This window comes from Octopus sinensis, linkage group LG3 (assembly GCF_006345805.1).
Source record: "Octopus sinensis linkage group LG3, ASM634580v1, whole genome shotgun sequence".
Taxonomy (NCBI): domain Eukaryota; kingdom Metazoa; phylum Mollusca; class Cephalopoda; order Octopoda; family Octopodidae; genus Octopus; species Octopus sinensis.
The window spans coordinates 137,606,951-137,622,332 of NC_042999.1; the positions used below are offsets into that span (position 1 = coordinate 137,606,951).

At 30.5% G+C, this 15,382-nt stretch overlaps 1 protein-coding gene across 1 annotated transcript in view; it reads right to left on the reverse strand.

Moving 5' to 3' along the window:
* Positions 1 to 181: 181 nt before the first annotated feature.
* Positions 182 to 15,382, reverse strand: part of LOC118762590 — a 149,229-nt gene continuing 134,028 nt past the window's right edge. Inside the window, exons 15-19 of the mRNA XM_036501370.1 lie at positions 13,427 to 13,462; positions 9,213 to 9,348; positions 6,975 to 7,102; positions 1,939 to 1,968; positions 182 to 404 (exon numbers count right to left, since the gene is read on the reverse strand). Of these exons, the coding sequence (XP_036357263.1) occupies positions 361 to 404; positions 1,939 to 1,968; positions 6,975 to 7,102; positions 9,213 to 9,348; positions 13,427 to 13,462 (374 nt within the window). The 3' untranslated portion in view covers positions 182 to 360. The remainder of the gene's footprint in view (positions 405 to 1,938; positions 1,969 to 6,974; positions 7,103 to 9,212; positions 9,349 to 13,426; positions 13,463 to 15,382) is intronic.

Here is a 15,382-nt window from a genome sequence, read left to right on the forward strand (position 1 = left end):
AAGTGCCTCTTACCTGTGGTGGTGGTCCCCTTATTTGTCATGTAATTGTAGCTAACTTTACCAGTTAAATAGTTTGGAATATTTGTGTCCTGTGGAAAAACGATTCCAGACTGCAGTTAGGAAGTTCTTAGCAATATCATATAGATAAATTAGTGAAAGAAAACATTCAATAAACCAAAACAAAAATAATAAATAATTTATTAACACAAAATATATTTAATTATATTACAGTTAGAGACAAGCTACCAAAACAACACTTCCTAATTCCAAAGCTCTGTTCAACTGATATGTATATATATATATATATACTTCCTCTTCAAATTTTCTCATGTGATTATATTCACTGTGGTTCAATCAAAACTAAATCCATGTGAGGTCAGTTGGTAGAGAAATAGTTGCTCGACCTGAATTTGAAATTTTAAACAATATAAGACAAAGATATGAGAAAAACTAATCTTGATATAATAATTTTAATCAATAACTCTATGATAATAACCATAATGAGGTAATGGTTGCGATGAAAATGATGATGGAAATATTAATTTTCAAACTTACTATTATAAAAACTGCACACATGGTTTAATTGAAAAAAACATCAACAAGTTTTCAGTGTGTCAGCAACAACAAACTAGGACATTTAGTTTTCATTTGTCTTTATATCTTACTTGTTCATTTATAAGCAACAGAAGTTCTAGTAGTTTAAAAATATGATTTTTTCCTTCATATGGTATCAAAACTTATCAGCAATCCAAAGAAACAATGGGACATAATCTTATGATCTGACACCCAAGTATTTTGTTCAAATAGTCATTATACTCAATAAGTACAAGTAATATGCCAGGATAACTAATCAAATTAATCTGAAATAAAACAAACACGCAATCAAAAACTCTACTAAGAAGTAGAGATTAATTGAGAGAGGTATAATCTTCAGTCTGTGTACTTAAATAACATATATACACAAAGTAAAATTAAATAATTATCAACTAGGGATAAAGCTGGAATGAAGGCAATTATCTAAGGTTTTTGAAGAAATGCTGTTAAAATTTATATTTACATTTAATAAATAATAGTGATTGTACATAAATTTTATAACAATTATCCTTTCTTAACAATCCTCAATGATATTCATTTATTTATTTAAATCCTCTTTTTTCAAAAAGATATAGATTAAACAACTCTATAATTTTAGATATTCATGTAAGATCTTGGTGCAATTACTTAACTAATTTACAACTAAGTGAGAATGGTACAACCTCTTTCAATATATGTATATATATGGCTTAACAACATTCTAACCCATCAAACACTATGTTTCTTTTTATAGTTAAGAAAGAAGAAGAAAAAAAGAAGTTAATTCTTTCTGAATCCCAATAATCTATAGGGCCAGTGTTCAATTCCAATTTCAATAACATTAAGCATATGTGAGATAAATCTCCCCATGATAAGAAACAAGTCTATCACAGATAGCTTTTTCTTGAAGAAGGAATGAAATTGACTATTGTATTTCAATGAAATGAATTCCACAATGTTGCCAGTACTTAAAGAAATTACAACTGTTTGCATTACTTACATGGATTTCAAAATTTGGGTTCAGCAATTCTAACTGCATTGACAGAATATAACATCAGTACCAGAATACAAACATTAATCCATCTGCTGGTCATCCATGACATTATCAAAGGAGCTATGATTAAACCATTATATGGCAATAATTTTAGCCACAGCTTTATACTTGACACATCAGTTGCTTTGCAATAGACCTTATCTTTTAAATAGTTCCAATAAGTTCATTAAAATATGCGAAAGTTTAACTCATTTAACAATACCAGAATCCAGTTTACAGGTTAATATCTCATAACATTCAATATACATACTTTACAAAATAATATTTCATAAAATCTTATATAATAAAGCTTAAAGAGAATAAACACTTACCAAAGATCTTCTTTAAAATATATTCCACATCTGTGTAAAGAAGAAAATACATGGTAAGTACATGTGTATAGGTTATTTCATATTTTGGTTTTATCATAACTATTTTGTCTTACTGACAATTGTTGCATGTTTCTTTACCCAACACATAATATGCAGCAGTTATTAGAGTAAAATCATCACAATTTAGTTTTAAAAAGTTCATCTATGTTTATCATTTACTATATACATTTCTATTCTCATCCCTACTGTCAGTCATTCTCCTTTCACATTCTTGCAACCTTATCTACCGACACAGCAATCCTCAATTCTTTGTCCCTACTCTCTCTTTATCTCTCTTCTTGTATTTTGAGGGTATGAGAACACTTCATATCCACTATCGTTTCTCCTTTTCCTGCTGGGTAGCCATGTATCTCCTCTACAGCAAGACATCTGTTCCAGCTACCTATCATGCTTTATATTCTCAACACCTGGCACAAAGCCACCTCTCTTAATTCACCTCCATTTCATCAAAGGACCTTCTCTTGAAAGTTACTTGATAATCTCACTTGTGACTGTGCCACAAAAAAATTTTTTTTAATAATGCATCCTGTAAAGTGGTTGGTGTTAGGAAGGACATTCATTCACAGAAATCTTGCTAAAACAGACAATGGAGTCCAATGCAGTCCTCTAGCTAGTCAGATCCTATTGAGCCATCCAGCCAATGTTAACATGAAATATGGGCATTTGATAATGATGATGATTGTCATCATTATCATCCATCTTCCATGCTAGCATGAGTGGGACAGTTTGATGTGAGCTAGTAAGCCAAAGGATTGCACCAAGTTCCACTGTCTATTTTGGCATGCTTTTTACAGCTGGATGCCCTTCCTAACACCAACCACTTTACTTGGTGAACTCTTTACTAATTTGACAAAACTGAAAATGACCCAATAAGGTAATTTCCATTCCACTTAAAACACCTTTTATATATGTTTATAAAACAGATAACCAGATAGCAACCTCAGATTTAATATCAAATATCAATTATTTAAATTGTAATCCACCATACACGATAGCTAGATTGATTCACATTAATATCAAACCAGCAAACCAATAGCAAAGCTTCTACATGGTCACTCAACCTGCTAGATAGAGTAGCAAACTTTCCTCAAACCACAACGTACCATCTCAAAAAAAGAAAAAGAAAAGAGACACAAGATAATGTAGTTTTTTTTTTATTACATTATCCTGTGAATCTTTTAGGAGTATCCAAGATATCCCTAAAAAGATGGAATGGACACTCCTGAAGCAGTTTTGATTAAAGTACTACTTGGTCAGAGCTAAAGTACTGCTTGATCAGACTCAGTGTTGAACAATGACAACCAATACTAACCAGTGTAACAACAGTAACATGGAATTCAAAAGACTAAAGGAAAATTTAATCAAATATTTCTTTTAAAAAATTATAGAAATAGATTAAAATTGGAGTTACTATTAGGAAGGACATCCAGTGTAAACTTGCATTCTAGTTAAATAACTACTATTACAACATTCATTCAAGTGATGGGTTCACAGTGATATCCAAGTAACTGATCTTAGTTATTAAAAGCACAATCCTCACCCCTCAGATGTTTTATGAAATGATGATGACAATATTAATAGTTATAAAAAATATTTTTAAGAACTATTCAACTGAGATAATCATTCTAAATAGACACATCACATTTATAATTTAGCTCAGCATGGAATAAGATAAGCTAATAAAAATTCATGAAGCTGTTACAAGAAATACAACAAAAGAAAGACTCAGTGAAGTGGAAAATTTTAATGGGATACATGAATGAACAGATCAGCTTGAATCAAGGCAAAGATATATGTATAAGAAAACATTTGAACTGATATAATATTAAGGTGTGTTTGCAATTATAAAACATTCAAATTTTCTAACTTTGTCAGAATAAAAAGGCAACTTTTCTTCTTTATACTTGTGACCAATATGCTGATAATGGATAAAATCTGTTTTACAGATTTTAAAATTTACATATGAAAGAAAGCACAGATCAGCACAAACATTAATGATCAAAGAAAAATTCAAATAAATAAATTTAGCTCCTTTTAAATATATAAATGGCAAGTGAAGTAAAATATATTAAAAGAGAGGAAAAATTAAAAGACAACAAACAATATATGAAGTAAAAATTTCTAAACATGAATATGGCAGGTGCTCACTGTTTGCTCTGAAAATTTAGACAAGTTACAAAATAAATCAATTGTTAAGTATCAGATTTATAGCCAATTTGGAAGAATTATTTCTTTCTCAGATAATTTGTTAGAAACTAAAAATTGTTTGCTAATACTCTAATGTAAATTTAAGTTCAAATTTAATATTTTATCAATAATCATTAGTTGACAGATCTATACTATCTCAGAGAGAACCTTCCAGGACCAACAGATTTTGACAGTTGGATATAAATAGTGTACTTGAGATATTTTTGTCTTGTTGAGAGGAAAACACAATCAGAAATGAAGGTGAGACATAAGAAGATTGTACACACTAGAGGGCTTAATGTCATCCATTCACACAAAATGTATCCCTTAAATCCAATAAAGAAACAAAATAATACAGTATAATGTATTGTTATAAGTACCTGTCAAATTCTAACATAACCTCCCTTAAAATGTGACTTGTGCCAATGTTGCAAAATACGGTCATTGAATTCACTTTTGCTTATCTATGGCAAATAAATTATCTTAATTCCTTCATAGGCCTTTCTTTAAATACAGTTTAACTTCATGGGTTAAAACATGGTGTGATTAGAGGGAAATTTCACTGCTATTTCTCATTAAGAGACCGTGCAGAGGCCTTCCATCATTGGCTCAAAGTAAACCTAGTTGTTGTTCTGCACTCCCAGACCAGTTATGATTAAGCATAACTGTAATGAAAGGTATTACAGTTGTACAATTTTGTTGTTTTGTATAAGAGGGACTCTATTGCATGATATAACATTTATTTAAGATGACAAGATGTAATCTAAGAGAGATTTGACTGCTACTTTCAATAGGCTAAATGATATGTATAAGCTGCTTGTTGAATAAACTTGTCTCCCTGTGTCTTCCACTTTCTATTTCATATTTTGAGCAAGGTAGTTGAACTAAGAGGCAGGCAAAGATTTTAGACTTCAGTGTTCAGTGAGGTGGTAGCCATTTGAAATGGTGAGTTTTGACTTACTAAGGGAGGTTGATGGAAGAATTTTTTAAACATATAAAATAAAAGATGGACAGGCACTTGTTAATGACATCAAAAGTTGCCTATAGGCAATGAGCTGGTTGTGGTAACATATATACATATCAGTAGCTTGCATGCAAGTCATGCACTGCATGCCTGCTTATTTTTTATATAACTCAAAAATTAATTTAAGAACTTAATGTATTTATAACCACATTGAAAAGTTGTCCAAATCAATGGAAACTGAACTACAGTAGTTACTTTGTTTCAAAGAAACACGTCCAGATTCAATATTTTGCTGTACTCCCATTCTGCTTCCTGTAGGTATGCTTAAAGAAAAACACATCTGAAATCTTTTCTACTCTCCTTCCTATCTTTCAGTAACTATCATTTCTCTCCTGCCTATCTGTAAAGTCAATGCCTGTAAGATTCTTTTTTATCTCAATAAAATAACTATGGAAGGCACAGCCTTGGCTTTCCCCTCCTTTTCTATCAGTTTTTCTTTGTCAACAATTCTTTGTAATTGATGGTTGAATGGTTGAATGGGATTGACTTTTTGACCCATAAACATTCTGACCAAAACATATCAACAATCTCATAATTCTTAGGCTCAGGGTTGCCACTGCTCTCCTTCACATCCCCTGTCTTTGCTCTGTCATAAGTTTTGAAATTATCATCATTAACTATCCTCAAAAATTCTGAAATCAGAAATATAACATAGCTAATTAATGTTTCATTGATTTACTGAAATTATTTTCCAGTTTTGTTGAAACTGATTTACAATTCACACACACACTCACATGTGCACTATTACTTTCATAAGATCTTTTTAAGATTTTCAAAATATTTGTCCAAATGACTGAAACATACACACAAAAATATAAACATTCACATTGAAAGATGTGTGTGTGTGCGGGTGTGTGTTTATGTATAAATCATTTTGTATAAATAATTTTCTTTTACATTCTTTCAAATTTTCTTTCATCATTAGGTAGGTGTAATTTATATTTCTTCATCTCGCATGTTGCAATATTTCACATCTTTACTACTTCCAACAAATGAAAAGAGACGCTAGGTTTTTGCTTAGTGTTTTTAGGGTTTTTTACAATGTTGGATTTTCACTGTCTGTCATTGTATGTATAGTCTTTTAGAGTTCAATAAGTATCAGAACAGACTGCTCAAGTGAGTGTCAACTATTTTCCCAAAATTGGTGAGTAGCCTGATAAAGCAGCTGATTTGTCTTTGACAGCATAATGGTCTAAAACCATGGCCATATTATGTAACTAAATGTGATCTCAAAGTTAAATAATTTCAAAATGATTCGGTGCAACCAATAAGTATTTATTGCATGACCAATGTCAGAAGTCACTGCACACCACTGACACATATCTACACTGTAGCAGCATTATAATAAGGATTTAGAGGCAGCTGGATGGGTAATTTTAAAACATTAAACATATACTGACTATATCATCAGTATATTAATATTCATAGGTTCTCAGTCAGCAAAAACTAAAGTTGAAGGAAAGGAAACTGGTAAATACTTAACTTGCATTCTTGAACTTGTATCAGTGTCTATAATATTCAGATAATGCTGACATTCAATTATATGTAGTTAGAGTTTGATTTGTGAAATAAAACTATACACGTAGAGTATCTAATTTAGGCACAAAGTCAATTTTTATAGGAGTTAATTTTTATAGGAGAAGGATGTAAACACTTAAATTGACCCAGTATATTACTGACATTTATTTTATCAATACTGGAATGAATGGTAAAGTTGACCAAGCATGAAATTTAACTCCCTCAACAGTGTATGACCATTACTTACGATATACTTGAAATCGTCCAACACCACCACAATAGTCATTATTCTCCAAAAAGCATTTTACTGAACATTTGCTATTGTCTGATTTTATCGCATAATAATACCAATGATTTCCACAATAGCATTTTATTCTAAATAAAAAAATAGACAAGAAAAATAGAAAAAATATTTCTTGCTCCTTTAAATTATCACATAATTTATAATACAAAAAGTAAAAGTAGTTTTACCCTAAATACCTGTAACACTGAATAGATAATTAAAAGCCAAATGACAAGATAAAATTCAATAAACTTTCATTCTACAATATTTTTTTTTTTAATTTAATATGAATTAACAAAGAAATTAAAAGAAAATGAAAACATTACATTTTAAAACTGAATTTTAAAGTACGATTTTAAATTCCATTTTCATACAAAATTTTTATCTTATAATAGAATTTCATTAAAGCATAAAGATATGACTAAAAGGACAACAATCAATACAGAAAATTGCAAAAATATTTTCAAAACTAAAATGAATCAAAAATTTTTTATTGGCAGTTTTTAAAATGTGTAACAACTGGGAAATATGAAAAACATTATGGAAGAGTTAGGTCTATATTCATTTAGTTGAAATAACTATGTTGCTGTTTGATAGAATATTTCAATATCCAGGCCCTTTTACCTTTTACTTGTGTTTCAGTCATTAGACTGTGGCCATGGTAGGCTTGGCCTTGAAAATTTTTAGTCAAATGAAATAACTTTAGTTCCCTTTTTAAGCCTGGCACTTATTCTATCAGTATTTTTTGTCAAACTACTAAGTTACACACCAACACACACACACACACACATATATAAAAATGAGCTTGAAGGGATATATTATTCATGCAGCTACTGTATTAGCTCTCAGTTAAGTTCCAGTTAACAGCCAACTACAACAATCAATATCTAACAACTGTGTCTACATTTAGTTGTTAGTCGCTCTGTGAATTTTTTCAATGGGTAATTCTGTGTACTCTTTCCTAAATATAGTTGATGAAGCTCACATGTCTAATACTTATTGTATCAGCCCAAAAGGAAATGAAAGGAAAATTTAGTCCTTATGGAATTTTAAAATTTGAATATAGAAATATGGAACTAAATGCTAATATTTTAATCCACTAATTTGTTTACTTAAAAAAAAAAACAACAATATTTTTCAGCTTCATAAAACAAATATGAAAGTAAATAAAAAGTGAGAGCCCAATTTGACATATTTCCCATCTAGTTTAGCCACCACTAAAATGAAATAAATGTTTAAAACTTTTTACTTAAATTAATTCCTAAGTTAGAAATAAACCTAAAATCTTATGAAATGAACAGAAAATCAGAACTTATGTTCCTTGTTTCATCAGATGTGCTAATATCAAATAAAATAGCATTTAAGAACAACTATTTTCAAAATTAAATTATATAATAGATTAATGCAGATAAATAAATATTTTCAGTAGTTTTGTAGAAACCAGTACATACAGATATCTTTGAGTTGTTATTTTTTTATCTAGAAATTATCATAAAATAAGCTAATTACTTCAGTATATGTTACTTTGTTTTTTTAACTTAAAAAGGATGTAAAACTATGTCAACTATAAGACAAAAAAGTGAAAGAATTTAGCATAATATAGTAAGCAGTGGCAGATGACAGCATGATAAAAATTTAATGATGATTCTTTTGTACTACTTTTAAGAAAAACAATGCTATGAAACATAAATTTGATAAGAAGCTCACAATTGAATTAGTTCAGTTGGATTGGAAAATAATCTAAACAGTTTGAAAAGTAAAAACCATTGTAATAAATATATAAGGGGATCTAAGCCAATGGTGTGTGACAAAAGTTGTGAAAATTATTAATGAGCTTGTGTGTCCAAAACAAATAAATTTTTCTTTTTATTGTTTTGTTTTGTTTTGTTTTTCTTAAATACAGTTTTATAATATTTGAAGTCACAAGAGGAAATATGGAGAACATTATTGCAAAGCAGGTTTATTATGTACATTATGAAACTTTAGAGTTGCTAGTTTATAACCTCAGAATTCTCAATGTAGTTTTGGTTACATAAAAGAATAAGAAATTCCTAGTATACAAGAAGACAAACTATTGACTTATTCTTAAAAGTAATTTACTTCAGAAAAATTACATTATTACAAAATAAATTTCTATTCTTATTTTTAAAAAACTAACAAATGATATGGTTTTCCTTAAATCAGTTTAAAAACGATTCTTACCCTTTTTCTACAGCAGCATATGCAAAGCCTGATTTCCAACAGTATAAAAGGCACATGTTCAAAGTCATATTCTCATTAACTATTGCATTTTGGTTTAGTCTCATGTTAGTGGCTTTATAACATCCAAGGTAAAAACCTAGAAGGAGAATTGAAAAAGCCTAGGTGTTAATTTAAAGAAAAAATGTCACAGTTTCTTTCTAATAAAAAGGTTAAAATTCTTTTAGCTTTAAAATATATTAAAATAACTTGTTTGGTAAGTAACTTAATCAGGGAGTTTGGAAGTGAAACAATTACATATGAAAAGGTGATGGCAACCTATCTAAAATGTATATCTACTTCTGTACATCCACTTTAATTTCATTTTGTAATAGTATCATATACTATTATGTAAAAGAAAGTTTCTTATACATCTATAACATAGTCACTAACCATTACACAGAATCTGAGATGCAGTAGGTAACAAAGTTGCAGGTATACATCAATAATTTTAAACTTTATCGTACATAATATTACAAAATAAACGGTATGTATGGGTTTCAAATGGCTATAATGACTACATGATGAAACTTAAAAATAATTTGTTTTGTCTTATTTACATTGTATCTTCTTGGAAATATTTTTTTCTACCCAATAGTCAGGGAGGGTCAAGCTGCCTTTGGGACTAGGTTGATTTAAGATATGTAATTAGATGAAGTAAAAATACTTAATATTATAGTTAGTAATTAGTACAGGTTAGTTGTGATGAAGCTATGACATACTGTAGGTTTTACAGTGATATGTGATGGACTGTGGTAAAAAAATCTCCAGCAGTATCTTCTTATAAAAGCTTGTCTATAAGCATTTACTTATAAGTAAAATACATATACACTTAAGTAAACTCCTAGCTAAAAAGGTTCACCATCACTAGTGTAGGTATAGTCTATTGGAAATGTAAGTAAAAAAAGAAATTTCAGAAGGATTACAGTTCTATGGGACAAAAGATCAAAGTCTCTCAAATAAAGTTTTGCTTATGAAGTAAAGTCAATGTTGAAAAGAAATAATTGCAACAGCTATGATAGAACTATGTGTGATAGGGATATGACAGAACTATCAAGTTTTGAAGAGAAGCAGTGAAGCTAGATATTTATTGGTTAGTATCAGGTCAGCCCTGACAAAGCAGACAGGATTAATGGCATTCTGGCCATGACCTATCTTTATTTTAAGATGGTAGAGTGTAGAGTATGATGTGAGAGTATTTGGCTGCTACTTCTAGCAGACATAATTACCACAAAAGAGATTCCCTCATTGACTCCCCAAATATTTGCATTCTCAATACAAATATGTCTGGGAGATTAACCTATCAAAGAAGTTTTTCTTTTTATGTAACCAAATAGTTTACTAACTGATGTAAGTGCTCTATTCTAGATATGCTAGTAATATTCTATTACAAAATCATATACACAGCCTAAATGTATTTACATTTAATTTTATTTAGTTAAAGTGAAATTTCAACAAGAACACAATAGAAATTTTTAAAATGACATCAAAATTAAGTCACCTGGCACAGCTTGTGCATACTCTGCATACACCTAGTGAAGCTACTTGAATCTTGTAAATTATTGAAGGCTACATCTAAATTCTAAATGTTGTTATATCACTGAACTATGAACTTAATCACTATACACTGAATAATCTATAATCTATAAAAACCAATTCTTAGAAAATGTGTTTATATCTTGACTTTCCTTTCTTAATACATATCATCTTCTTAAGAATGTTTTAATTTAGCTTTCGGAACAACAGCAACCTATTATCTCTCATATTCACTGACAAGAAAATAGCAAACAGTCTTTGAAAAGTGAACATCACAATTCCAAACAAAATCTTTTTGGCAATCTTAACATAGATGTATTAGAACACTCAATACTGCATTATATACCTTGAGAAGACTTCTCATGTGCACACATGGTGCTTAGAAGCACTCATATTTATATCATTGGCAGATGAGAATAACTCGTACAGATGCTGGAAATGCCCAGCCTCTTCAGTAGCATATGTCCAGTAGTGACATAACAGCTGAATCTCACTGTCAACAATATATAGAATTTCATTGTTTTTTCAAGCATTGATATCACAAATAGCTAGCAGGTTTATTAAAAAAAAAAAATTTATTATTTTTCAAAATCTATATATTGGTAAAATGTCAATGACAAGTGAACATTGTCATCTGAAAGTTAATCATGTACTGCACACACATACACATTCATATATAACTTTACTATCAACACAATCACCACAATATTAACTATAAAACATTTTTAAAAATTTTAACTGAGAGAATTTAGCCAAGTTAAAGTTGAAATCAGACAAAAGTGCCCTAAATGTTGTGGTGGTTGTTGTAGAGCTGATGTTATGACACTGTTTAAGGTTGTAGATCCAGCTGTACCATAGACAAGGTCTGATCAAAAAGTATTGGAACTGTTGCTATGGTAACAAAGCTAAAATACACAGAATGTAGCTGCTTAGCACAGATTGACTTTGAACTCTGTTGTACATGCATACTAAGTGTAATGCTCTCACCCACTTCTGTTGTTTATAACAGTGCTTGGAAGCAAAGTGTTTAGAAAGTGATTGTCTCACTGAGAAGATTAAACAGAGAATCTGCATCAAATTTTACTAACAGCTTCGTGATACCTACACAAACTTACACAAAGTTGTATAAAGTGTATGGAGAGAAGTGTATGAGCCAGACATAAGTATACAAGTAGCTCAAATGTTTCCAAGATGGCTGACAAAATGTCAACAGTGATGAACATTCTGGGAGACCTACAATCAACAGGGCTAATGCAAACATTGCAAATGTGTATGCATCTGTTTGGAAAGGCCAATGAATTGCCATGCATGAGTTATTGGAGGATGTGAACATCAGCTATAGTTTAGTTCAATCTATTCTCACTGAAAATTTCAGAAATGTGTCTCACAAGTTTGTGTTAAAACTGCCTTTAGTTGCAGCAGTTTTTGGTCAAGCACAACATTCTCTTGACCCAACAACCACCATATTCCCCAGATTTCACCCCTTGCAACTTTTTCCTCTCTCCAAAAATCAAACACCATTTGAAAGGAACATTTCACGACATCAAAGGAATCCAAGAGAATGCAACAAGGCTTGTTTTCTTGATATATACAATGATTGTGTCTATGTTACAGTTAAAGGAGCTTAAGATTGGTATGACTACATTAAAGGATGTTCGTGAGATTTTTGTACATGGAGTCAGTATAAATTTTCCATGAGATGTTTAGGTTGCACTAGGGTTCAGAAGATTAAGAAGGAATGAAAGATGGTGTTACCTATACAAAAGTGAATATTGTCAGAGGCCATGGTATTTTCATATTGTCTTAAAACATTAACAAAATATAGAGTTGTTTTGTTCCCTACCCAAACTTCATATACAAGAAGATAAAGAGATTTTTAAAAAAGAGAAAAAAAAAGAAAGAAGTAGAAACTAAAAGAAACTGGAAACATTACATTCCAAAAAAAGGGATCATAAATAAAGATGTCTTCCTTTATATGTATATTAAATGCTTTTTCTCCCATAACTAATTCACTCTGAAGGGAATTTTACAAACAATAAACAGAACAGATTAAATTTTCATTACCCAACCTATTATCTTGTGCAGGTGATGAACTCCCAATATATTTTGAGGCTATTACAGCTTAAATGCCAGCAGTCAGCTCATGAATCCTGAACATTTTTTTCCAAATAATGTTAACTTCACTTATCTGCTAGTATCAATGAGCTGGAACCAAAAGTGTCGTAAAACCATTCTAATGATCCAGTAATTCAGACTTAATGCTCCCACTGACAGGGACATGGCACCTGATTGTCTGCAACCAAGTAGATATCCAGCTTTAAGCATGTTTTGCTGTGTGGAATAATAGAGACTCCTTGCTGGGGCCCCCACTGCTGGGTTTTCAAACTCAAATAATATTTTTCTTTTTCTGTTTTTAAACTGAAACAGCTCAGACTTCAAATATTGAAAAATCTGAACTATATTTTATGCTAATAAAAAGTTTCAAACCAAGACTATATTATTAAGCATATAAATGCATTACTATACCAAATCTTTCAGTTTCATGTTGTATTGTGTGTATTGTTAATGTTTAAGTATGAATGAACATTGCTTAATAAACTAGTTTATTACACCCAATCAGAATGCAATAATATTTTACTTACCATAAGTTGTAAATCTTCCTGGGTATATATGTGCACCTATGATAACCAAATGATAATATTATATACAAATCAAGAGAACTCTAGAGCTCAAACTCAAAATATACATTATTAAAATGAAAGAAACACATTAATCTAAAATACTTACTAACTTTTCATAATTATTTGAAATAAATAATATAAATTGCAAACATGCACAGACAATTAAAAAAGGAAAACAGTCTCAATTTGCACTTGCTTTTTCCCTTTCTTTTTCTTCTATTTCTTTATTACCAACACATTTTGTTGTTTATTTCCAAGTTGGCCCTGATCAAGCTGACATGACTATGTATTTAAACCTCCCCTCCAGCCATTAATAGCATATCTTGGACAACATCAAGTGAAACAATTTCATTTCAGAGGCTATTTTGCTGGAAGCTTACCTTTTACTTTACAATTAGTTATATTAGTCATTAGAAAGTTATTTTCCTTTCCATGATTTTAAAATGAAACTTGTCAGTTGGTGGAAACAGTTAAGGGGGAAGTTCTACATAAATAGAATTTTGTAGAAAGATTTTACATTGAAAAACAGGGTTTAAAGAAACGTAAAGAGAACAGCAGGGAATGGAAAGGCATTGCAGAATGGCTATTCTAAGAGACTGAGAAATTCAGTTAACAAGCTCAGAAAAAACAGCTTAAGTAGTCAATAAATATACCTTATGACATATGTTTAAAGTCACTACTAAATAAAGATTTTCTGACCAAATAGCTTTATTCCATTTGAAGTTCACTATACCAGCCTTTTAGTAAAATTCCATAGTTGTCTATGGTGAGAAAGAACGTGAAAAATAGACATCAACATGGTCAAAAAAAAAGTAAAATCTTGTGGAAAGTCTGTAATTTTCTTTGATAAACATTAAACATGATACAAATTAATATAGTAATTGGCTACTTATTTCTTTTATGACCATATTTTTAATCAAATAGACTGTTTCAATTAGTTTTGAAAAGAATCAAGTATTTTAAGGGTTTTAATAAAATAACTAACATTGTTATTATGAAGCTGATGTTCAAACAGATATTCTGACATAAAATTACGAGGGCAGGTTTTGATTAAAACATTAATACTTCAAAATGGATAGTATTGCATGACAGAACCAAAAGTAGTCTCAGACAAGTTGATGCCAAAGAAATTATAACTATTTTATCAACAAAATAAGTTTTACAACACTTTATACTTTTGCATACATAGTCACTGGTGACTTCACTGTCATATAATACATCAAAATTAAGTCAACTTAGACAAAGCATCTCTCCCCAGGATCTTCACTGCAGATTGGATTGCTTCAGATACAAGAGCAAAGGAGTTAAATCCCTGACCAATCTGGACTGGGTGTATTTTATCAAGAAGGAGGAGAAAGAAACAGTGAGAGGCAGAAGGTGTGTAATCAACCAAACATGCTTTAAAACAAAGACACACATACATATATGTGAGTGAATGTGAGTGCATGTGTGTGTATATATATATGGATCAAAGCAGTTTGATTCAAACTCCTTGGTACTCTGAGTGTCAAGTGTGACACTAATCTTTGGTCATAGGAGTTTGAATGAGAGGTCGGTTGGAGAGAATCAATGTTTATTACAGGATGCTAGCCTGCGATTGGTTGAGAAAGGTCATGTAGTGTCACAGTTTGATGTTGGTATTTTAGCGACAACAATTACTTGGAAAATACTACGAGTAATTTTTGTCACTGAAATACCAACATCAAACTGTGACACTGCATGACCTTTCTCACCCAATCACAGGCTAACGTCCAGTAATAAACACTAACTCTCTTCAACTGACCTCATTCAAACTCCTATGGCCAAAACTCAAATTCCAAGAAATTTGAATCAAACTGTTTTAATCCATAAATGTAATTCCCAATAAATGTGTTGAGTGCCCTTCTTTTATTTGTCTATTCACTCATATATATATAT